Source organism: Medicago truncatula, chromosome 7, assembly GCF_003473485.1.
Source record: "Medicago truncatula cultivar Jemalong A17 chromosome 7, MtrunA17r5.0-ANR, whole genome shotgun sequence".
NCBI classification, from domain to species: Eukaryota; Viridiplantae; Streptophyta; class Magnoliopsida; order Fabales; family Fabaceae; genus Medicago; species Medicago truncatula.
Window position 1 is genome coordinate 56,130,449 of NC_053048.1, and position 24,671 is coordinate 56,155,119.

At 36.0% G+C, this 24,671-nt stretch overlaps 1 protein-coding gene across 2 annotated transcripts; it reads right to left on the reverse strand.

Moving 5' to 3' along the window:
* Positions 1–1,813: 1,813 nt before the first annotated feature.
* Positions 1,814–23,367, reverse strand: LOC25499756 (exportin-T). Of its 2 annotated transcripts, XR_003006650.2 has the most exons (14): positions 21,484–23,367; positions 21,234–21,323; positions 21,055–21,144; positions 20,767–20,871; positions 20,601–20,660; positions 19,501–19,563; positions 19,317–19,412; positions 13,810–13,974; positions 12,890–13,063; positions 11,831–11,893; positions 11,665–11,763; positions 4,304–4,450; positions 2,139–2,330; positions 1,814–2,054 (listed from the first exon to the last, which is right to left on the reverse strand). XR_003006650.2 is itself a non-coding variant. In XM_013595185.3 (13 exons), the coding sequence occupies exons 1-13, from the start codon at positions 23,221–23,223 to the stop codon at positions 2,241–2,243; spliced, it is 2,982 nt and encodes a 993-aa protein (XP_013450639.1). In that variant the 5' UTR covers positions 23,224–23,367; the 3' UTR covers positions 1,814–2,240. The 2 variants fall into 2 exon arrangements, 1 of the variants encoding a protein (XP_013450639.1); XM_013595185.3 differs by having other exon boundaries at positions 1,814–2,330.
* Positions 23,368–24,671: the final 1,304 nt, after the last annotated feature.

The window sequence follows — 24,671 nt, forward strand, 5'->3', positions numbered from 1 at the left end:
CACAATTGCAAACACAATTTCATCCTAAATATAAAAACTAGAACTGATTTTAATTCCTAATGTTGAGAGAACACAATTTTAAGATTCTACTGCTGCAACGAGAACATAAAATTAAAGATTGAGAACTGATTTCATCCGCCCATGCTTCTCTTATTATGTTCATCTGGATCTTATTAAAGATTAAATTAGAGTTACCTTCCGAATTTCTGTTCATCTGGATCTTATTTTGTAAACACAATTTCATCCTACACGTAAAAACGAGAACTAATTTTAATTCCTAATGTTGAGAGAAGCATTTCCAAATTTTCCCTTTACTATTGTGTACCTTGTAATCTCTACGATTAACTTCCTTTTTTTTTTTTTTTTTTTTTTCTCTTCATATGATTAGATCCCCCCCTCAAATCAATCATGGTAACTGCATAATTAGTATAAAGAAGGTGGAAAAGTATGAATTAAAATTAGATTTCATTGGAACAAAAGTTAGACTATTGATTTTTGGCGAGGAATAGGTAGAGAGAGAGAGAATTCACAGCAGCAGTTGAAAAGCAAAACCTAGAAAGTGAGTGTGATTGTGTGAAGAGAGTCCATGTAGGAGTTATTATGTCATTAATTGTTAGCCGCAAGATTAAAATAAACGACGGCTATGATTTGGTGTCAACGGATCCATTGACACCTGCTGTCAATGGATCCTAACTCTATATATATATAGAGGATGTATAATATAAGAATGGGTATCTTATGTGAGAATGATGAGAATAAATCTTAACCATTAAATGAAAAATGCACGGTTGAGATTAAAACATCACATTAAAAGTCATTTGCACCCAATTCTCACCCTTCTTTATTCCATTATTCTTCTGATTTAGCAACCTTCATCCACCATCTCAATCAATTGATTTTGCATTTCAGCATCAGAAACATTCGTTATACATGGTTGATCTAGTTGTTCTTCATCCCCTTTCCATTGATCAATACACGTCCAGAATTTGCAAATCCGGCACCGAACCATCTTACCAGATCTGAATAATCTGCCTCCTTCTCTCCTCTTTTTGTGCGTTAGAAATCAACAATTGAATGCTTCAATCTTTCAAACCAACTTCTATTTGTATTTGAGATGCGAATTGGTGTTTTTATTTGTTTTTTAATCAACTTCAATTAAGTGATTTCATCTTTCAAGATTACAATTTCAATCACTAATGTTGACGTGATTTTGAAATTTGGGGTTTTTTTCTTCTTTTTTTTTAAATTTCATCATGGAGGTTCCATAATAAAATTGGAAGAAAAAACAATTTGACCTTTATTTACGAAGAACAAAGGTCTGAATCAATTTATAAAATTTAGGTTCAAGTGACTTTTAATGTGATGTTTTAATCTCAACCGTACATTATTTTTTATTTAATGCTTGAGAGAGGGAGGGAGGGAGGGAGGGAGGGAGAGCGGGAGGGAGAGGGAGAGGGAGAGGGAGGGAGAGAGAGAGAGAGAGAGAGAGAGAGAGAGAGAGAGAGAGAGAGAGAGAGAGAGAGAGAGAGAGAGAGAGAGAGAGAGAGAGAGAGAGAGAGAGAGAGAGAGAGAGAGAGAGAGAGAGGAGAGAGAGAGAGAGAGAGAGAGAGAGAGAGAGAGAGAGAGAGAGAGACTGCTGTAGACATTACAGCAGGAGATGATCCGTTGGCGGTTCCGCACTAGTAGTATAACTATTGTACAAAAGCACGTCATAACCTTAACATACAGAAACAAATGAATAGATCGAATTTATATCAAGAACTTTTAAAGGAGAACTGAAACGAAATTAATAGGGGCGAAAAAGAACACAACATCAAATGCCAAAATTTTGATCTTATATTGACAGGCTTCAAACAGACAGAAGTAACCCCATTGTAATAAGAGATTTCTCAAAATTTACAGCTGTGGGACAAAAGAATAAAGAAAGGCCTGAGACAATTTACTGTTTGGTCAGGTTGCAGAGGAACTCATCAAAAACATGGTCAAGAGATTATCCATAGCTCATCCGCAAAAGCTATATACACAGCACTGCAGTACTCACCGCCATTCCATGACTGCTTTATTTGGGAGAAAAGGGTGGAATATAAATACAATGATAGAAAGAGCTCAGAATTAATATCATCGCAACAATTGATTACCTTTTGTAGACCGAAATCATTACCCCGTACTAGAAGACGGCCAGCAACAAATTAAACCCGTATAGAACGAAGACTCGAAATTTGTCCATTATTATAGGTATACTATCTAAACACAAGGCTTCCATTCTGCTGCAGTCTCAAATTTTCTATGAGGGACTGATAGAAAGATTTTAGTGCCTTGATATCGCTACCCTGCATAAAGAAATATGGAGGATATTAGGCTCATTAGAAAAAAGATTGAAACTTAGCTCAGTTGGTAGGAATATTGCATATTATATGCAGGAGCCGGGGTTCGAACCCCAGACACTCCACTTCTCCACAATTTAATTGTGTGAGCTCTAGCCACTAGGCTACTTGACAAAAAAAAAAAAAAAATTGAATCAGCGATTCTTCTAGAAAATAACATGCACTAAGATACGCCTAGCAAGATACCTGCACCGTAAAAACCGTCTTCTAATTGAACGATTAACAACCGTCTTCTAATTGCACCGTAAAAACCTCTAATTTATCTGCTTAAGATAATTGTGTTTTACTTAAAAAAAAAAAAAAAAAAAAAAAGATAATTGTGTTTAATAGGATTTATTATGTTATTTATTTTAATAAGTTAGCATAATATAATTTTTAAATATGAATTCCAGTATTGTTCGGATAAGATTTTCTTGTTATAAAACATTTTATCTATTAGATAGGTTACTAGTATTATTTTAATTCGAAATGATAGTATTATTAGGATAATATTAGGTTCTTATCCTAATATAATTATAATTCTTATGCTGTTGCCTATCAAGAATTATTATTAAAAAGATTTGTGAATTTAAGAAGAGTCTCTGTAAAGGACAAGCCCGCTACTGCTTTCACCATAGGTAGAAAGCAAAACGTTCTGCGGCATTTAGAAGTATGACAACTGATCCCAGGCCAGGACCATAATAACAACTTGGTATCACGGGCCAGCATTGGTGGCTCAGATTTGTCAGCAACATTGAAGGATTTAATTGAAGAGATGACAGCTATGCAGACTGCTCTAGAAAGCAGATGATTGAACTCTCCATCGCAGTTTAAGGAGTGACTAATGCTTCAAGAGACAATTCAGGAGACACGGGAAGTGCTAGTAGTGGAAACAATTCAGGACCACCTACATGCAATAATCCATTGGGAGAGGTCGCCAACCTCCAGAAAACAGGTTGCAGAAGATTATCAACGCTAGTTTCAATCCTTGCTTTCCAAAACCCATGATCTTAAGCCTAGAAAACTTGCGAATGACTGAATTTAAGAGACTCTGTCAAGGACGAGCCCTCTTCTGCTTTCACCTTGGGTCGAACAAGAAGTTCTACCACGTCTAGAAATTTGATAACGTGATCCCAGGCCAGGGACCATAACACTCACCTATATATCTTGTTCTTGATGGTAGTGTGGTAAGTCAATTTTTCAACTCATGTTGCGATGGGTTGAACTCTCCATCGCAGTTTAAGGAGTGACTAATGCTTCAAGAGACAATTCAGGAGACACGGGAAGTGCTAGTAGTGGAAACAATTCAGGACCACCTACATGCAATAATCCATTGGGAGAGGTCGCCAACCTCCAGAAAACAGGTTGCAGAAGATTATCAACGCTAGTTTCAATCCTTGCTTTCCAAAACCCATGATCTTAAGCCTAGAAAACTTGCGAATGACTGAATTTAAGAGACTCTGTCAAGGACGAGCCCTCTTCTGCTTTCACCTTGGGTCGAACAAGAAGTTCTACCACGTCTAGAAATTTGATAACGTGATCCCAGGCCAGGGACCATAACACTCACCTATATATCTTGTTCTTGATGGTAGTGCGGTAAGTCAATTTTTCAACTCATGTTGTGAAGGGTCATAGTCAGATTCTATGATCTTTCTTGTTTTCTCTCTTACCTACATTGTGAGTTTGTAATTGGTAGGATTGTGGTAGTAGTTTAGTGTAACAGACCTACCTTACTGTTAGGATTCTGTTATATTCAGATTACAAGTACCTCTCTGTAATCAACAAAAGCTCAAAATATACACTGACATTCAGATTCAAAGTTTACTTTCTATCACATTTCAATGTCTCTCAATTCTCGATATGGACAAAAAGCATGAATAAATTTTGCTTCAGCAAGACCAGAAAAGCATACTATAATATCTCTATTCGAAGAAGTTTACCTGCAACTTTTGACGATATTGTTCAGCCATCTCTGGCGGGCAATGTGCAACAGAAAATCCTTTTGATATAAAATGAACGAGAAAATCATCCCCGAATTTGTCATACATGACCTTCTGTGCGACTACAATTTCTCCAAACAAAACAAGCTGCATCGAGACATAGACAATAAAAAGGAAAAGAATGAGTGGTAAAAATTGGCATAAAATATCAAAACAAATCGCTGAAATATAGATTTTAACTTTCTTATTCAGTTTACATTTGAGTCCCCATTCCAAAGCCGCATTTACTACGCATACAGCACACTCATACTCACATGGATAGCATCTTCAATACCTGTTTCTATATCCAATAGACACCTACCTATTCGTACCCAGACGCATCACCATACTTCAGTTAACTTATTGATAGCCCTAGGTTAATAGGGTGCATAGAGTACATAGACTCTTTGTGACTTGACCCACACTAAAGTTACTGTTTCCTGGTTCTGGTTTGTTTTTAACTCCCTAATAGCTGTTTTGGTTTGTTCATGACTTGCCAATAGTGGTTCTGGATTTTTGGTCCCCTTGTTGGGGATTCTTTCCTGTGTTAGGTGATATTTTAATCATCTGATTATAATCAAATCATCAATCATTATTCTCTTCTACTTCTCTATCTAAAACTTAAAACTTCAACAGTTCTGTTCGGTGATTCATTTTTAATCATATTTTGTCCTGTGTGACCAATCACCCATCGTAATATTTTCATCTATGCAATGTGAGTTTGGTTTCTTACTAGGTCTTTACCACCCAACAATCAGTCCCAGTACCTACATTATCAACAGCGGGAAATAGACAGAATTGATCAAGGTATTTTCTGGATTTCGGCTTTACGTGCAAGAAAAAGCCTAACTGCCCAATTCCGAAGCCTTTCTCATCTTCTCTTATTCTAATAAATCCCTTTTCGCAATGTTGACACTCCCATTAGATTATGTCATTAAAGGCTGAAGACAAAGTCTGGGCAAGGGCCCAGTCTACAGAAAATAAAACTTAAAAGGAATAATAAGAAAAATCGGGATTGTGAGTAAAAGGATTGATATGAAAAGTTGGGCCTTTGAGTATCTTACACATTAAGAATAGTAGTAATAATAATAATACACAAATAATAAAATAACAGTAAGAAAGTATATTATTTAATAATTTAATAATAGTAATATAAACAAAACAAATACTACAGTAATTTTGAAGTTAAGTTACTAATAAATATTTAGTATAAATTATATATATGAAATAGTCAAATAACGGTCGTAGCCCAATACAATATTGTAGGTATTTTTTCCTTTTCCGTACGCATAATCAGTGTGCTTCAAAAGTAACTAATGAGAATAGTTGACACTATCCTATAAGCATATCATAAAGATGAACTACATTAGGTGGGACCAAATCACTAAATACTTAATGTGGATGGAATCCCTTTATGACTTTCATTGCATTCAACTATGGGAGAACAATTGTTATAAGGGTCATGCTAACTTGTGCCCTTATGGCACATGTTAAGCAACCCAAAAATAGAAACATTATCTTAAATTTTGTACATTCAATTAATCAAAAGTGAATTTTTTTAATTCAAATGCATTCATTACAACAAAATATTTCCACTTTAAACTCATTAACTTGTGCCTTAAGGGTATTAGAACTGAAAATAAGTTTATTATATCATATTATGTGGTGAGAGTGTACATTTATATAGGTAGGAGTCTCCTAGTTAACCCCTAATTAATAAGGTAGATTAATCAATACAATGACTAGTGGAGTTAAAACTAAATAGTCACAACTTTTCAATATCTCCACTAAGTACTTGATTAAATTATTCTAACAGTCCCCCTTCAAACGGAGGGTGTCACAAACCCTCAGTTTGTCTCTAAGATAAAGGAATCTGGCAGTGGACAGAGGCTTAGTCAAGACATCTGCCCACTGGTCTTGAGCAGGCACATGAGAGACATTCAGTTCCTTCCTTATAACCTTTTCTCTCACAAAGAAAATATCCAATTCCATGTGCTTGGTTCTTGAGTGCAGGACTGGGTTGTGAGCAAGAGAAACTGCACTGAGAATATCACAATAGACATGAGGAATTTTACTCTTAATTTGCAATTCATTGAGAAGAGACTGGATCCAAATAATCTCAGCAGAAGCTTGTGCAAGCTTTCTATATTCAGCCTCTGCACTAGATCTAGCTACAAGGGTCTGTTTCCTTGCCCACCAGGAAACTAGATTGGGGCCCAGAAATATGCAGGCTCCTGATGTGCTTCTTCTGTCATCAGGATCTGAAGCCCAGTCAGCATCACAAAAGCCGGTGATTGCAATAGGTTCAGTAGAGCTGGCAGGTGTAAGCATTAACCCATGGTGTAAAGGCCCATGGTGTAAAGTACCCTGCAGATATCTAAGTATCCTCTTGACTGCCTTCCAGTGATCTTCAAGGGGATTTGATAAGAACTGGCAAACTTTGTTCACAGAGTAGGATATTTCAGGTCTTGTTATGGTTGCATATTGCAATGCACCAACAATTGACCTGAAAAATGTAGGATCTGAGACTGTACTTGAACCAAATTTAGACAATTTTGTACTAGATGCCATTGGTGAGGGCATGCTATTAGCATTAATCATGTTAGCTTTAAGAAGAAGGTCCTTCATATATTTGGTTTGAGAGAAGTAAAGAGCCAGATGGTGAGTGATGCACCTCTATGCCGAGAAAATAATCTAGTATACCCAAATCTTTAAGGGAGAACTCAGAATTGAGCTGATGAACTAGATTCTGAATAGCCAGTTTTGAGTTTCCAGTGATGATAATATCATCAACATAAACCAATATAAAAATGCAGTGAGCTTGAGTGTGCAAAGTAAACAAAGAAGGATCACATCTGCTTGACTTGAACCCAAAGCTAAGTAAAGATGATTTCAATCTCTCAAACCATGCTCTGGGAGCCTGTTTTAATCCATAGAGAGCCTTGTGTAGTGTGCATACAAGGTTCTTGTCAAGATTCAAAGCCAGGAGGCTGCATCATGTAGACTTCCTCAGTTAGCACTCCATTTAGGAATGCATTGTTCACATCCAACTGCTGAAGAGTCCAGTTATAAGTAACTGCAAGTGTCAGAACTGTCCTCACTGTAACAGGTTTGACTACAGGGGAAAAAGTCTCATTGTAGTCAAAACCTGCTTGTTGATGAAAACCCTTAGCCACTAAACGTGCCTTGTACTTGTTTACAGTGCCATCTGGATTTTCTTTTACCCTAAATACCCATTTACATCCAATGGCCAGTCAATTTGCAGGAAGAGATACTAGAGACCATGTCTGATTATGAAGTAAAGCATTATATTCTTCTTGCATTGCTAAATGCCACTTAGGATCCTGAAGAGCAGTTTTGTAAGTAGTGGGCTCAACATGAGTCAAAAGGAGTGTAGGGTTAATTCTAGGCTGCAAAATTCCATGTTTACCTCTGGTTCTCGTTGTGTGACGATTTTGAGGATGAATTCTGTGAGGAACAGGAGGAGGAGACTCAGAATTAGTAGACTGAGAGCTAGTAACACTAGCAGATGAATCAGGTGAGGAATTTTGAGATGCAGAGGGAGTAGAATGGTGATGGGTGTGGGATTTAGGACCACATTATTTCTGTGAGGACTCGGAGTGATGAGAACTAATATATGGAGTCTGAGGGGTGTTTGATATGGGAGTAGTAGGAGCAGACTCGGAATGAGAAGTTTGGGGAGTAGGTGAGTTAACAATGTGAGGAACAGACTCAGAATGAGAATTTTGGGGAGTAGGTGAGTTAACAATGTGAGGAACAGACTCAGAATGAGAATTTTGGGGAGTAGGTGAGTTTACAGTAAAGGTTGTTGAGACAGGAGTGGGAAGAAAAGTGGATAAAGTAGGACCATCTGGTAAAACAGAACACACTTTCTGAGATGGAAACAAGTCAAGATAAGGGAATTTTACCTCATTAAACACAACATCTTTGGATATAAAAATTCTACCTGAAGCATCTAAACATTTATATCCTTTGTGACTGTTGGAATATCCCAAGAAAACACACTCCTTTGAATGAAAATCAAACTTATGAGAGTTATAGAGGGTCTCAAAAAGGGAAAACATGCACAGCCAAAGCTTTTAAGGAATTTATAGTCTGAAATTGAAGGTGAAGTAAGAAAAAGGGTGATTTATTTGCTAAAACTGGTGTAGGTAACATGTTGATAAGGTAAGTTGCTGTTAAAAAGGCATGGTCCCAAAACTTTAATGGCATTTGTGCATGAGATAAAAGAGTGAGACCAGTTTCAACAATTTGTCTATGTTTCCTTTCAACTGAGTGTGTGGACAAGTGAATCTGTGAGTGATGCCAAGGCTATTGAGATATTTTGTGAAAGGTAAAAACTCACCACCTCCATCAGTTTGGACAGAAGTAATTTTGTGATTTAACTGCAATTCAATTATGGTTTTAAAATTCTGAAATGTAGAAAGTGTGTGAGATTTGAGTTTCAGAGGATATATCCATGTGTATCTAGAATAAGCATCCACACAAGTAAGAAAATAGGCATATCCACAGGAGGATTCGACTGGTGCAGGTCCCCAAAGATCACAGAAAATTAATTCAAGAGGTTTAGTATATGTCATTTGAGATGCAAAAGATGGCAGTCTATGAACCTTACCATGACAACAAAATGTACAAAAATCTGACAAGCTTTTATTTGGTAATTGTATATTACAAAGTTTGATAATACTTTGGAGCACCTCATGATGAGGATGTCCAAGTCTGCTATGCCAGATACCATACATGGAAGGAAAAGACTGAGTAGAACTAGATGTTGAACTACTAGGTAAATGTTCAACATTATTACATTGAAAATTATTGAAATTGAAACCAGTTGAGGGACCTAAATGAAAAGAGGCAAAATTATCAGTTTGTGCTGGAACTTTATTGCAAACAATATTGACACTAGAATTTTGAGAGACAGGAGCAGTGGTCTTGAATGAGTTGATGTGCTCAAACTGATAGAGACCATCATGTCCTAGAATACCTCTTAAAAGCACCTTAGAGGAATCCTGAGATTTGACAAAACAATGATTAGGATGAAACTCAAAGTAAACATTATTATCTTTAGCAAACTGACTCACACTAACAAGATTTTTGGTTATAGAGGGAACAAGGAGATTATTCAATTTTAGAGTAGTTTGAGGATGTAAAGGAGAAGTAAATTGTAAGGAACCAACAGAGGTAATAGCCAAACCTAGTCCATTTCCAATATGGACCTGATCAGAACCTAAAAGAGACGTGGAATCCATGAGGTTGGATGCATCAGGGGTGACATGATGAGTAGCACCTAAGTCAGGGTACCAGACATTGTTGAATGAATTGTGTGGATCTGAGCCAATTAAGAAGGCATGGGGAGCTTGACCTCTCTGATTCCCAGCCTGTGTGGGAGGCCTAAGAAACTGTCCAGAATGCTGAGGACGTGACATGTTCTGCATCCATACATTTGGAGGTGCACCATAGCCTCCTGGTGAGCCATAGGGACTGTAGTAATCATACTGTGGGGGAGAGAAACGGCAGTGACAATAGCTTGCATCATGACCAGTTTTTGAACATATTTGGCATTGAACATTGGATCTTCCACCAAAACGGCCACCACGTCCTCTGAATCTACCACCAAAACGGCCACCACGTCCTCTGAACTGGCCATTTCTTCCTCCAAAATTAGGGTTAGAGTTAGGAAACTAATTGTTTCCGGTGCCATCAGTATAATTGTGGTTTTGAGAATTAGGACCATGAGATTGGGATTCTGAATTTGCAGTTTCAGTGAGATTAACTGAAACAGGTTCACTGATAGCAGCTTTCTTGAACTTCTCATTTCTAGATTCTTGTGTGAGAAGCTGAGATTCAAGTTCATCTAAAGAAACAACCTCAGATTTCGCATTCACACTAGCAACAATAGGGTCAAACTCTTCAGGAAGTGCTTCAAGAACAACTTCAATTAGGACCCTGTGAGAGACTGGATCTCCAATTGAAGCAAGAGACTCTGAAATTGCGCGAATTCGAGCAATGAATTCAACGACAGTGCGTGAACCTTTCGTAATGGATCTAAGTTCAGATCGAAGTTGACGCGGACGCGTCTTCATCTGCGTGAAGCAGTAACTATGGATCTCATCCCAAACCTGCCATGAGTGGCGAAGGAGAACGAATCGCGAAAGTAGCGAAGGCGAAATCGTTGAAAGAATCCAGGTGCAGAGCAATGAATCTTGTTCTTCCCATTTAGTGTAAGCAGGATTCTCCGTTCCAGCTTTGCGCGCTGCATGTGTGAGATAAACCGGTGGAATCTCAGGTGAAATCACAAATTTCACCATCTTCGTTCCGCGAAGAACACCTTCGACTTGTTGTTTCCATTGAAGGTAGTTCGTATCATCAAGCTTAACAGAAACTACTTGTTTGAAGGTTTTGGATGCTGCAGCAGTTACGCGTTGCGCATCAGAGGGAGTAGGAGAAGATGTAGCAGTAGACATGGCTCTGGATCAAGAAGCTCTAGATACCATATTAGAACTGAAAATAAGTTTATTATATCATATTATGTGGTGAGAATGTACATTTATATAGGTAGGAGCCTCCTAGTTAACCCTTAATTAATAAGGAAGATTAATCAATACAATCAATACAATGACTAGTGGAGTTAAAACTAAATAGTCACAACTTTTCAATATCTCCACTAAGTACTTGATTAATTATTCTAACAAATGGCACAAGTTAGCATTTCCCTGTTCTAGTGGAGTTAAAACTAAATAGTCACAACTTTTCAATATCTCCACTAAGTACTTGATTAATTATTCTAACAAATGGCACAAGTTAGCATTTCCCGTGTTATAATGTTTAATATCTCAATAAACTACCCTAGACCAGTATAACAAACCCCGGTACAGTGCAAACTACAGTTTTTGCATAGAAATATTTTAGATGTCGCGTGTTAGACAATTTTAGATTCTGAAACTGAGACTAGCATGTTATACTTCTGAACTTGGAAATATTTATGTTTTACAGTTGTCACTCTTACACTCTTTGTATAACTTCAAAAACCGTATTTATGAATGTTCTCTTTTATCAACATCACTGTTCCTGTTCTACAGGAATGTAGAATCAAATTTGAAATTTTGCTCCGGAGATTTTTCTTGAACTCCCCTCGAATGATGTCCATTTTTATTAAAACTAAATTATAACACTTGAGAAAATAACTCTAAACTCTACTATGTATGAGGGAAATATGTCATTCACATGGTGATTTTGGATGACGGAATCAGAAATCTTGAGGAAATACTAAAAGAGTATATAAAACAACAAATGAGTCTTACAGTATTTGCATCCCGAAAATCAAAAGATCTGTCCAGCACACTGTATAGGCAGCAGTTTGTAGCAAATGTTTCGATCACAAAACTTCGGAAACCAGGAACCTAAGCCATTAAACATTTAGTTAAAAATTATAAAACGCAAGAATAAGTAGAAATGAGTAGAAAGTACCTTTTCTCCATATGGCTGGGCACACCAATCTTTAATTAATCTAATAAAAATCTGCACACATGTCTAAATTGTGAAAGAAAGAAAAAGTTAGATTCAGGTTGTAGATTTCGTCGAAAATATTAACTAATCTAGGCTCTGTTTGGCAAGGTCAACAAGCTAGCTTATAGCTTATAAGCTCGTCTGACAAAAAAAAAGCCCTGTTTGGAAACAGTCCTTTCACCACGAGCTTATATCTTATTTTCTAGACGCTATTTCAAGTAGCATTTGAGCTTATAACTTATTGTTTTTTCTTCCACTTTTACCCTTACTGATTTATCAAAAATCCATTTTTACCCATTACAAATTTTTTTTTTTGGTAGACAGACGAAATGGCAAAGCCATTATAAACTCACACACACAAGTGGAGGTACCGGGGTTCGAACCCCGGTCATGGCATCCGGCCTAACAATTTCGGCATTTTGCCAGTTGAGCTAGGACTTCTGGATTACCCATTATAATTTAAAATAGCACATTTAGTTACATAATAAATGTGCCTCGTTAAACCTCTAAAAAAAATATGCCTCAGTTAATAAATAGCTATTTTCCTTCCCTTTTTTATATATAGAATATAACATTTTGTTGTGTTTTTTTAAAACAATTAGATATAAAACAATGAATTGTTATTACATTCCGGTAATTGTCAATTGTTACCTTTAATTGTTTTATAAAGTATAAACACTTAAATGAAAATAAATATAAAGCAAATTTTTAGTGAATAAAATTTAATTTATAATATAAAAGATACATAATTAATAAATTTAAATTACTTTTTTTAAAATAAATTTAAATTACGAAATTCTAAATACTTAAATATCAATTTAATTTTATTATGAATTAAAAATACCCTTTTATGTCATTTTACATTTATCAGTTAGTTGAACCGCTAATTATCAAACACTTCAACTAGATTATAAGCTATCAGCTAGCTTATCAACTATCCGCTATTTTTCCCAAACAGAGCCCTAGTAAAAATGACGACCACTATGCTCTAGGTAAACAAATAGAAAACATCACACATACCTTTCGTAGAAGAATATCCTTGTGATTACACGAAGAGTAAAAAAGCAATTGCATCACTGGATCCAGGTATGCTTTACATTTTGGGGAAATAAATACGGTTGACAGATCATGTGTAGCAATCACATGAAGAAATGTATACAATGTTCGCTGAAGTTCTTGTAATTCACGAATTTCCTAGAAAAAAGGGGGAAATCTCATCATGCATATAAATCTGTGAGTGGTTAAAACATAAGATGAATGGAAATGTAAAAGATGCATTTTCATGATAGATTTCGGATGCAAAATAATACACCTACAAACAATTGCACCAGATATATACAGGTACCGTAATCAAAGAATCAAATCTTAATATTTATTATTATGATTTGAGTTTATTATTAGGGTCGAAGTTTGATTTCTTATTATTATTTTGATTTGGTCTTCATTTAGGATTGAGGCTGGGTATCCCTATAAATAGGGATTAAGTCTAGAGTCTATTGTATTATCACATCATTATTTACTCTATTAATAATATTCAGTGCTTATTATTCTCTCTTTCTTTTACGTATCTCTCAGAAATTCAACAGGTACAATTCCACAATAAAGCTATAAAGGTATGCAACAAGTACCAGAGCAAAAAAAAAGTGATAAAAGCAAATAGAAAATCAATGTTTCCCTAATCTAAGATCCATTGAATTTTCCATTTCGTGGCTTTAATTTATAGAAAATTTAAAAAGCATGTTGAAAACGGGATATTTGGCACTAGTTATAGCAAGAAGCATAAATATTATCACACATCACAAGCACAAACTGTCTCACCAAACAGTAATCAAATCATAATGAACAATCAAATGCCACGACAATTTAGTTCAGCAAAACTAAAAGGAAAGGTGAAATATACCACATCTATTTATTAGGAAACTGCATTAAAAATTTCATACCTCAGTAGCTGCATCAAGACCTGAAGGCAATCCCTCTCTTGGAATAATACTGAATATCCGATCAGCGACGGATGGAAATATTTCCTCCAAAATGTCACGCACCAAAATATTGAACTTGCAGATGAGTTGATTGAGCAACAAAAGAAAACCAGACATTTGCTTTGGCTGCAACAAAATTAACCAAGACATTATACAAATTTCTTTATGTTTGAAACTGGAGGAAAGAAAAACAACATCATAAAGTCAAGTAGTAAACAATCAAATTCTGGTGCAAAACATGTATGCCATTTCAAATCAGGATAACCGTCAAACGGGAGTTGTCAATACCGAATGGCAATGCAGAACAGCAACCCTGAAACTGAAATAGCGTGTGGTGGAATAGGCCATTATTTGAACTTTTTTTGGACAAATTACATGATTGATACTATAAACACATTGTAAATGTACAATTAAACAAATAACTCAAAATTCATGAATTCATGAAATCTCCGTAAGTAGCAATAAAAAGTAGGGGTGTGCATAAAAACTGGTTCACATGAACCATACATTAAAATCCAGTTAACCAATCCAAAAAGCCTAAACCAATATTTACAAAAACTGACCCAGCCCAATTTTAAAATTAAAAAACAGTTTGGTTTTCTGTTCCTCAAAACCAGTGTACCCGTTTCATACCCATATTCTGCTATTCACTGCATTAATCAGAACACCAACACAAAAAACCGAAAGAGAAAATCAGATCTTTGATTTCAAAACAAGATTCTGAAAACCGTTTCATACTCCTTGTATCACTTGCTGTACAAACATGATTTGATTCTTAAAAGGAAAATCAGATCTTTGATTTCATACTCCTCTTCTTCTGAAAACGCGATTTGATTCTTAAAAGGAAAATCATATCTTTGATTTCATACTCCTCTTCTTCTGAAAACGCGATTTGATTCTTAAAAGGAAAATCAGATCTCTTAAAAGGAAAATCAGATCTTTGATTTCATACTCCTCTTCTTCTGAAAACGCAATTTTGATTTGTATAGCACCAATTTTGTTTTGACAAAACGTGATTCTGATTTGCAGAGAGCAAGAGTAAGAGGGTTCTATGGAAGAAGTACAAAATTAATGTTATGGAAGAAGAAGAAGTAGAAAGAGGATTCGATTCTGATATAAAAAGAAAACCAAAAAACCAGGTTTAGAAGGAAAACCGGTTCATATAGAAAGAACCGGTTCTGAACTGGACTGAACCGGATTGACAAAAAAAAAATCAGTTTTTTAATATTGCGGTTATATGAACCAAACCAAACCATAAATATGGTATGGCTTGGTTCAGTTCATGAACCATGCACACCCCTAGTAAAAAGTCACAAGTCTTAGCAAAACATACATGTAAATGCCAACAAAAGTTTAGGAAACAAAGAAGTTTACGTCTCTAAGTTGAAGTTGCCATGGCTGGACAAGGAAATAACACCCTTAATGTGACCTCTGTCCCATTCTCACAAAACAAGGGCAAAAAATGAAAAACAAGGCAGAAATTTTTGGATTTTTGAAACCCAGCACTGAAGGGAATCTGTTCACCGCTCCAAATGCAAAAATAAATGTGCCAGACCAACGTGAACTCTGGCGCTCCACCCGCACCTACCCTCAGTGGCAGCCAGCCACTGTCTGCACTACACTGGTGTGATTGCGACGCCATTGACAACCTAGTGTCAAACAGCTACTGAGCGCATAAGATTACCAACTAACAGATCAGAATTGAAAAATAGAATGAAAGATGAGAAGGAAAAAAAATGATTAATCTGTTATCGAAGATTGAAATCTCACCAGAAAGGGAAATATCTCCTACAGGATTCCACCTTTACCTAAACTATCTAACTCTATGAATGAATCTTTTTATCCCTGATATCCCTTCTAACTACCTAACCTCTCAATTGTCTCCTTACCGATATCCTTATTTCCCCCTCCTTCTATCCTACATATGATACCAAAAACATTTCAAGGTAATCATAGCAGTAAATCCTTGCTCCTGAAAGGGATTTGATTACAAAAAGAAAACAGGCTCCTGCAAATTTACTTCGTAAATGAGAACAGAACAGATACGCAAACCAATACAGCATGCTTGAAATCTACTGAAGCAACAAATAATGTGACAGTGATAGAAACCCAGTTCATGTGGTTCCTACAATTGAGAAACCTCACAAAAGCCTATGCCCAAAGGCCCAAACATTTAGGGCCCCGCTTAGACTCCCATCCTTGGCGGGAAATAGAGAAGGAGAGGGAGAAAGAGTTTGTAACGGGAGAGAAAGAAAGGAGTCGTCCTGCTATGGTGGTGGAGCATCGTGGTGGGTGGCAGCCCCCACACGCGACGACATATTCCAGAAGTGAGTGGCGGCCATCCCTATCGCTTTTGTGGCATGACATCGCAGAACGGATAGTCTTCACATTGATATTCATGCACAAAGGATTTTCTAAGCCGAAAACTCCATTCCTTCTGTATTTTTGGGAACAAATCTCCATCCCTGTTGCAAACCTGTCTCTTTATTCAGTGGAGAACGATTAAGTTGAGACGGAGAAGAAGCAAGAAAGACTAAAGAAGGTCCAAGAAGTAACTAAGCATAAAGACGAAAAGATGCAGGGGCGCAGCAGACAGTTAGGCGGCGGAGGCAAGAGAGATGTTGTTGTTCATGCCTCTTGGAGAAGATCAACTTGGTTTTAGACATTAGAGGACACCTCAGTTTTAGGTTTAGCCCCTGTTTGGTTTCACGGTAGACTACCCAAAACGTGCGTCTGACTGTTGCTGCCTCACGTTTGACATGTTTGGGTCTCCCTTCCCAAACGTGCTTTTGAAGTTGAACTTGTGTCTGACATGAAGCAGGTTTTTGTAGCTTCTCAGTTTAGGCAAAATCGATTTTGTTACCATGATATTGTTGTTGGCTGTTTTGCCCCTCATTAAAAGGTTTGAGAATATCCAGCTAAGGGATTATAAGTAGGTAAAGAATCATTAGAAAAGGGTATGGAATTAAATATGCACATTCTCCTTCTATCCAAAATCCTCTCTTTCATTTCTCAGTGCTACCGTAATTTCCATTCCTGTAAATTCCCCTTATACTCATGCAAGAGTTGAATGTTATTCTTTGATTTCAATAAATCAGTGCTCATCAATTTTATTCATACAAACTGTTTGATGTATTTGTTACAACTTCACTCATTACATGGTGATGGAGTAACACTAGTTGGAGGAGCAAGTTTTCAACTAATGCTGTGGTGGCTGCATATGAGTAAGACACGAGCATTGATGTAGTGGCAGCATAGAGTATGGCCTCTTCCATAACAATTTGTAGTATGTCAAGATTTGGTTGGCAAACATTAGATGAAATATGTAAAAACCCATTATAGTAATTTGCACATCCAAAAGCAGGTTTGACCCAAACTATTCAAACACATATTTATCATAAATCACTTTTGTTGTGAAGAAATCCAAACATGAAACACTTTAAACTTAACTCACTTTCGATCAAAATCAATTCAATTTAAATCAATTTTACCCACCGCATAACCAAACATACGCTCAAATAATGGAAATCAAATATGGGACTGCATCACAGTTGAACAGCGTTAAAAAATGTTGCTCTCTTTCTCTTTATTTACTGACTCACCAAAAACAAAGTGAGAAAAAAACTTCAAATAAAACAGAAACAAAAATACTTAGATATTATTGATAGAAATTACTTAGATATATATGGATTATTTATATGTAAAATTGTTATAAAGGGCAACCCGGTGCACTAGAGCTCCCGCATATGCAGGGTCCGGGAAGGGGTCCCACCATTTGGTGTATTGTACGCAGCCTTACCGTGTTTTACACAAGAGGTTGTTTCCAAGGACTTGAACCCGTGACCTTTCAGTCACATGACAACAACTTTACCAGTTGCGCCAAGGTTACCCCTCATATGTAAAATTGTTATATAAATAATAAAAATATCACAAATTATCAAGATATAAATATTCAAATAGTGGTCATCCCGCACTCCGCTATCCAACTATCTCAATTTTAGGGTCGGCTGCTCTGCTCTGCTACCCAGGACTGACAACATAGGAGTCTGTTATATACAATTTTATAATGTTGAATAGCAGAAAATAGTGGAGCACCAAAAATCTGCTGAGAAATAGTAGATAGCGTTGTGAGCAAATAGAGAAAGTCACAAATGGTCAAAATAAATCAATTATCTATACTAGTGTTCAAATGGGCACTAACGTAACATGCCCGTCTTTCTGCTATTATGGATAAAAATACTAGTTGCAAGTTATTTGGTTGGTAAGGAAGGATAAACAACAACCAAGCCTTATGCCACTAAGTGGGGTCGGCTTAAGGAAGGATAATATGATAACAATAATAATAATTAAGCAAAGGGTAAAATTGGAAGAAAAAATGTTACACCAAATTTTGGTATCTTTTTATATAAAAGTATAGATATTTTAAAATTTTGTATTTAATTAAATAAAAAGATTAAATTGTAAATAAAATAGTTTATATAAAGGGCGAACAACAACAACAACCAAACCTTATCCCACTAAGTGGGGTTGGCTACATGAATCAAACGACGCCATAGTATTCTTCATAAACCATGTCTTTCTCAAACTCATTTATCTCTAGAACCCTACTAATAGCCTCTCTTATAGTTTTTCAAGGTCTAGCCCTACCTCTAGTGATCTGACTCCCTCCATTTGATCTACTCTCCTAACTACATAATCCACAGGTCTTCGCTCTACATGAGCAAACCACCTAAGTCTAGTTTCTCCCATCTTTTCTACTGTAGGTGCTACCCCAACTCTCTCTATAATGTCGTCATTTCTAATTTTATCTCATCTAGTCTTACCACACATTCAACGCAACATCCTCATTTCCTCCCTTATAGCGGAAGGTGCATAGCATTACAGTGTTCATATTGATTCATCAAAATCCACTATGCTAAAGCGCCACTATTTGACAATATATTTAGGCAGAAAAGAAATATTGGAGGCTACGCAGAGTATGTTATTTGAAATTGGAGGCTAGAGTTCTCTCTGACTTGGGTGCCTAGAGCTCTTACTTTAATGCATTTCCTTTCTTTTCAATACAGTAATTCAGATCAATAGATAGGAATTCCTATCAGACAGACACCCTGTTGTCAAAGGAAAAGAATATTCTCAAGTGCCAGAAAGCATTCAAAATATAATAAAGCAGCAAAGGGACAGCAGTATAATCCATGGTAGATACTGAAAAAGCGGGCTACAATTAAAAATGTACGTGTAAATGCAGTCTAATGGGATGACAAATCAATGATGGCCTAGAATAAATTAAGGTGTTAAGTACGTAAGGAATATTATTTACAACGCCATCACATTCCAATTCTACTTGTAATAACCATAACATATGCATTTCCAAAATAATGCTCCAATACAAAATAGCAATGCAGAGAAATCGATTTAGATCTAGAAATTGCAAAAAGATTAAATTATCAGAAATTAGAGATAATATGTACCTCCGTTTCTGCAAGTAACTGCTCAATTGCCTTTGGAAGGTAAGGAAGGACAGATGCTCCTAGGGTATCCACCATGCGATGTATAAATGATGTGACCTACATATAAAGTATGGATATTAGATGACAATTACTTAATCTTTTACACACACACGCACGCATATCCAGTCATTAAATATAATCATACCTTGCTTTGCAGAGGTTCTATTCTTGGAAAAATAACAAGAACCTGGAGAAGTACATCTAATGTCTATGGAGAAGAAAGAATGGCAAGATTAAGAAATAATAATCATGTTTCAAGAAAAGAGAAAGTTTAACACAAAAGCAATTATGGATTCTAGAATTTAAAAATAAAAAATCTCCAAACTTCCATCTATAAGGAGGAGTTTAGGTATGCTCCATTTAGGTAATGCTCCATTTAGTCCATTTGGGGTCTAGATGCAAGACATGTGGCGACAAAACATCCAACAGCTGAGATTTAAAAACTAAAAAACAAGTGTTTGCTGAAAGGAAGAAAAAATAAAACAAATCACGTATCCTTAACCTCCGCCCCCTCTTCCTCTTCTTTACAAACCAATTCTTCTTCACAGATCTAACAGAGGAAGAGGTTATGTGTTCATGGTGCTGCTGAAAATGTAAGGAAGCTACTACTTCTAAATCTAATTGATATAATGATGACTTTTGAACAAATTTCCAAATCAATTTTAAAGCCACGATTGTTCGAATTACATAGGGTCATATCAAATTTTACTGGATTGAGAATGCACGGCGGTAGAGGTTGGAACCACGGCGTTCAAAACATAATAGATCGTACCAAAATAGCAACCGACAATGGGTCGGTTTTTTACGGCGGCAGTGAGATGACATTGGGATGATAAGGGTGACCACAGGAGCATAAATAAGAGGAAGAGGGAGAGGGGGAAGTTGTGGTTGACGGTGGTGGACGGAGTTTGACGGTGGTAGGCGATGAGGGAAAGAGGGTGCAGGAGGACGCAATATTTTTTTATCAGAAAAACACTTGTTTTTTACTTTTAGATCTCAGCCTTTGAATGTTTTGTCGCCACATGTCTTGCATCTAGACCCCAAATGGACTAAATGGAGCATTACCTAAATGGAGCATACCTAAACTCAAAGGAGAATGTTTTCCAAAGCTTCTTACCACAAAATAACAGAAAGTACACATGATAAACATATACATTACCAGGAAACAACAACCAAGCCTTATCCCACAAAGTGAGGTCGGCAAAAATATTTAAAACAACAATTTGAAAGAAAAAAATTACTAACCTGCTTAAACATGTTGCCGATTGCAGGGCGACTAGCAGTTACCAGACGCTCGCTGAAGCCCTAGATTTTTTTAGAAGTGATAATAAGAATGGAGGAAAAAACAAAACCATGATCTCATAAACATATGAAACATGGGGAAGGCAGAAAAGTCAAATTACAGAAGCACCTTGCTGAGAGAATTAATGGCCATGATAATTTGCTGGATTACAGCAATTCTGGCATTAGTCTCCTCATAACTTAACAGTTTAGCATTTCTCAGCAATGCCTCAACCTGTGTTAAACAAACATACTAAATTACTTGCATCAAATACCAGCTGTAACAATCTCCAAGCATAAACGTTTTAGGGAAAAAGGAAAAGGGGCGAAGCATTTCTCAGAACTCAAGTATCTTGAAATTTTGTATTCGTATTTTTTTAAACTAGAATATAGCTCGCAGTTTTCAGTCAAAAATAACCTGCTGACAAAGAGGGCTTAGCAAAGAAGATAGATAATCGGATTGCTTTTCAGGTGGTACATCTTCCATTCCAATCAATAACCCAATTGCCTGTCAAGTGTGTCAATCAACACTAATGAATATACATAACGGCCTTAAATTTCACAGAAATACCCTGAAACTATGTAAAATGTGAATACCTCAAAAATGTGGCTACCATCTTCTGACCCTGACAGCTCTTCTGTTGTATAATTTGTAGCAGTGAACCGAGCAACTGTATCAGGTAGGCTCTGCATTTAACAGACATCAAAATTGAGGACAAGAGAGATGTGGAATAGCCAATCACACGATTCACCCAAGCATAAAAGGGCAAAATCACATACTCTTTAGTACATATAAAATACAGAAGAAGAAAAAACATGTAAGAGTGGTGGATTATATAATTGCTACCTGCAGAATCACCGCAATGAAAGGCACCAACTTCACCTTCAGCAATTTCACAACCCTCATAAACAAATAACTGGCCCTGCGGCTTACACTAATGTTTGGATGATGTATGCCCCTTTCATCAAGAAAGGGAGCCAAAACAATAGGAATACATTGAGCATTGTCTTGAATCAACTTAACATATCTCGTCACTGTCTCCAAGTAAACAAGAGCAACTAGCCTATTAGAATGGCAAGGAAACTTTGTCGATAGAAGCATAAACAACAGTTCACTCAATAATCCATTCCCATTTCTTACGGCTTCCTCACTCAAGGATTCTCCAAGTGCATATAAAAGAGAAAGTGCACCTTCCACCTCCTCCACATTGCTGTCTGATGATCTTGAAATAGCACTTGCTAACGAATTTCTGATAAACAATTGAGTTACATCAGGGGCTACTCGACCCACGGTACGAAGTAGAACAAATAAATCCTTTCTGAACTCTGTCATCCTATCTTCCTCCTCTTTTCCAATTTTATCCATGACATCGAGATTGGTACGGTATACAGGATCATAACGGATTAGTACAAGGATAACTTCCAATATCTGCCCCACATGAAGTATATGTTTCTCGCTCAAAGGAGCAAGGGTCTTCAACGTAGAAGCATAACCTGATAGAAACTGAACGATATTCAATGTAGTGGTGTCTAGCTCAAAATTCTTCATTGCATAGAAAACGGAGGGCAGAACTTCATTGAGAAGCTCCATAGAGATTCCTTTAGCATCCTCAGAAGTTATGCGTTTAAAGCAATCCAAGGCCTCCGTAGCATAGCCAGAAAGCAAAGCAGCTATGTCAGGGACAAGGTCGGCATTGGCATCGTCGGTGAGCAACCTAAATACACGAGTAATTTGAAGGGTTTGCAACAATGAGAGTTTAGATTGGGACTCCATTCGCTTAGAAACAATTGCTAACAAGCATCTGACAGCAGCAGCTCGAAGGTGATCAGATGTGGTGGTAACCAAAATGAAATCAAACAAGAAAGGGAGAAAAGTATCATTGAAGATGAAAGCGATGTCGATCCAAGAAATAAACCTCCTGATTGAGTCTAAGACAGTGATGCATAAGTGCTGATCAGAATTGCGGTACATAGAAAGAATGTCATACCAAGCTCTGACAATCTGGGAAACGCATTGCTCTCTCATAGCATCTTTAACCCTATTGGCAACAGTGACCTCTTCAGGGGTTCTAGGGTAATCCATACTAATTAATTCGTCGTCGAGAGCATTGAGAACTCTGCAGAACATATCAATGACGACATTGCCCTTGCGTAGATGTGGTAAAAAATCAAGGAAGAAGGATGAGCAAATCAAGGGGTACTCGTAGTAAATTAAAGCAATCAAAACCTGAGCAAGCTTGTTTTTGATGAAAGCAGGGGCGGCTTCTAAAACCCTAATTGGAGTGTTATTGTTGTTGTCTTCGACAACAACGAGACACGCAATTGAAAAGACGGTGGTTCTTATGGCGTGCTTCTCCTCCGGGGGTATTGCGGAGTATCGAGTCTGAATGAGTTCATGCAAAGTCTGAAGACACCAAAACTGAACTTGAACGAGATTTGAAGAGCATAACTTTTGAATGCACAGTCTACAAACAGAAGGCTTCTGCTTAACATCTGTGCAATAAGTTTTAGCTTGATTCTTCAATTCATCGTCTATAGCTCCAGATTCGTCAAACATAATAAGAATCCCTTTTTCTAAGTCATCCATATTTGATATTACTGTAACTTCGATCAATCAATCGATGGATGGATCACTCAATCAATAGAAAGAAGAAGCATACGAAGAAAGAAGGCTAGGGTTTATGTTTGTTTCTCCCGGTTCTCGCCCCAAATATTTTCCTTCACCTTAACCTCCACCATTTTTATTTAAAATAAAGGTTAATAGGGTTTTTTACCCTATAATCGATTTGATTTACGGTAATTTATTTATTTTTTTTAGAAAAACACCCCTCCTCCATCTAACTCATCAAGTGCGAATATATGACACTTGGCTTTTTTTAATCTTTATTTATTTTAAATTGTCTAAATCCAATTTTATTTTTTAAAATATCTGAAAATTAATTTTCAAAAATAAAAAAAATTACAAATATTAAAAAATAAGAAAAAACCAAGATTTTTTTTGAAATTTTTCGATTTTATTTTCAAAATTCAAATATTAAAAAAATATTCAGTTTCTTTTCGAAATTAAATGTTTTTTAAAGATTCTAGAAGTTATAACTAGAAAAAACAAATTCGAAATTTAAAAAAAAAAGTCATTTTTTTAAAACTATTTCTACAAAAAAAAAAATTAAAATTTTAGATAAAATTCAGATTTTTTTTTTTTGGAAATTTTATTCCAAATTTTTATAAAATCTTTTTTGAAATTAAAATTTTAGACAAAAAAAAACATTTATTTACGAAATTAAAAGGTCATTTTTTAAACAAAAAATATAAAATTTGGAAAATATTTTTCGTAATAAAAAAAATTTCCTGAATTTAAAAAAAACGTAAATAAAAAATTTCCTGAATTTTTTTATTTTGAAATTATTTTTATTTCTAAATGAAATGAATTTATATTATAATTTTTTTAAAAATAGGCACAAATGTCACGTGTACCCTTAAAAAATAAAATTAATTATATAATCAGCATGCCACACAGTATACCATGTCAGCAAATATGCACAGTCATATGGGGGAGGGGTGTTTTCCGAAAGAAAAAAAAAATTACGAGGACGGAATCCAAACCAAAAAATTTAGAGGGGCGAAAATCAGAAATGACATATATTACAGGGGTGAAAAGCACTATTAACCCTAAAATAAACAAACAACAACTTCAGTCGTCAATGCTTAGTTTGGATCAAAATTGAAAGTCAAAGAAAGGAAAATAAGAAAAGAAAAGAAAAAATATTTTTTTTTTCTTTTAGGTAGCAAAGTCGTGTAATTATTGAGTGATATATTTGTACAATTATTTCTATTGTGTGACAATTTTTTTTTTTGATCAAAACCAATATAGAGAAGAAAAAAGTATGAACATTGAATGTTGAGAGATAACAAATCCTTAATTTCAAAAATCAGTTAAATCTCTCCTTCAAAATTATTCATTATAATATAAACAATTTCACTCAAATGGTAACCTATATAATTTAAATACTTATTTGATCGTTGTAACACCCCGTT

Excerpts from the sequence above, each read along its gene's own strand:
- LOC25499756 (XM_013595185.3), bottom strand. The coding sequence starts at position 23,223 with ATGGATGACTTAGAAAAAGGGATTCTTATTATGTTTGACGAATCTGGA. Across the intron at positions 11,764-11,830 it reads CCCAGCCATATGGAGAAAAG|GTTCCTGGTTTCCGAAGTTT; the intron begins GTACTTTCTACT and ends TTAATGGCTTAG. Across the intron at positions 2,331-4,303 it reads AATATCGTCAAAAGTTGCAG|GGTAGCGATATCAAGGCACT; the intron begins GTAAACTTCTTC and ends TTCTTTATGCAG.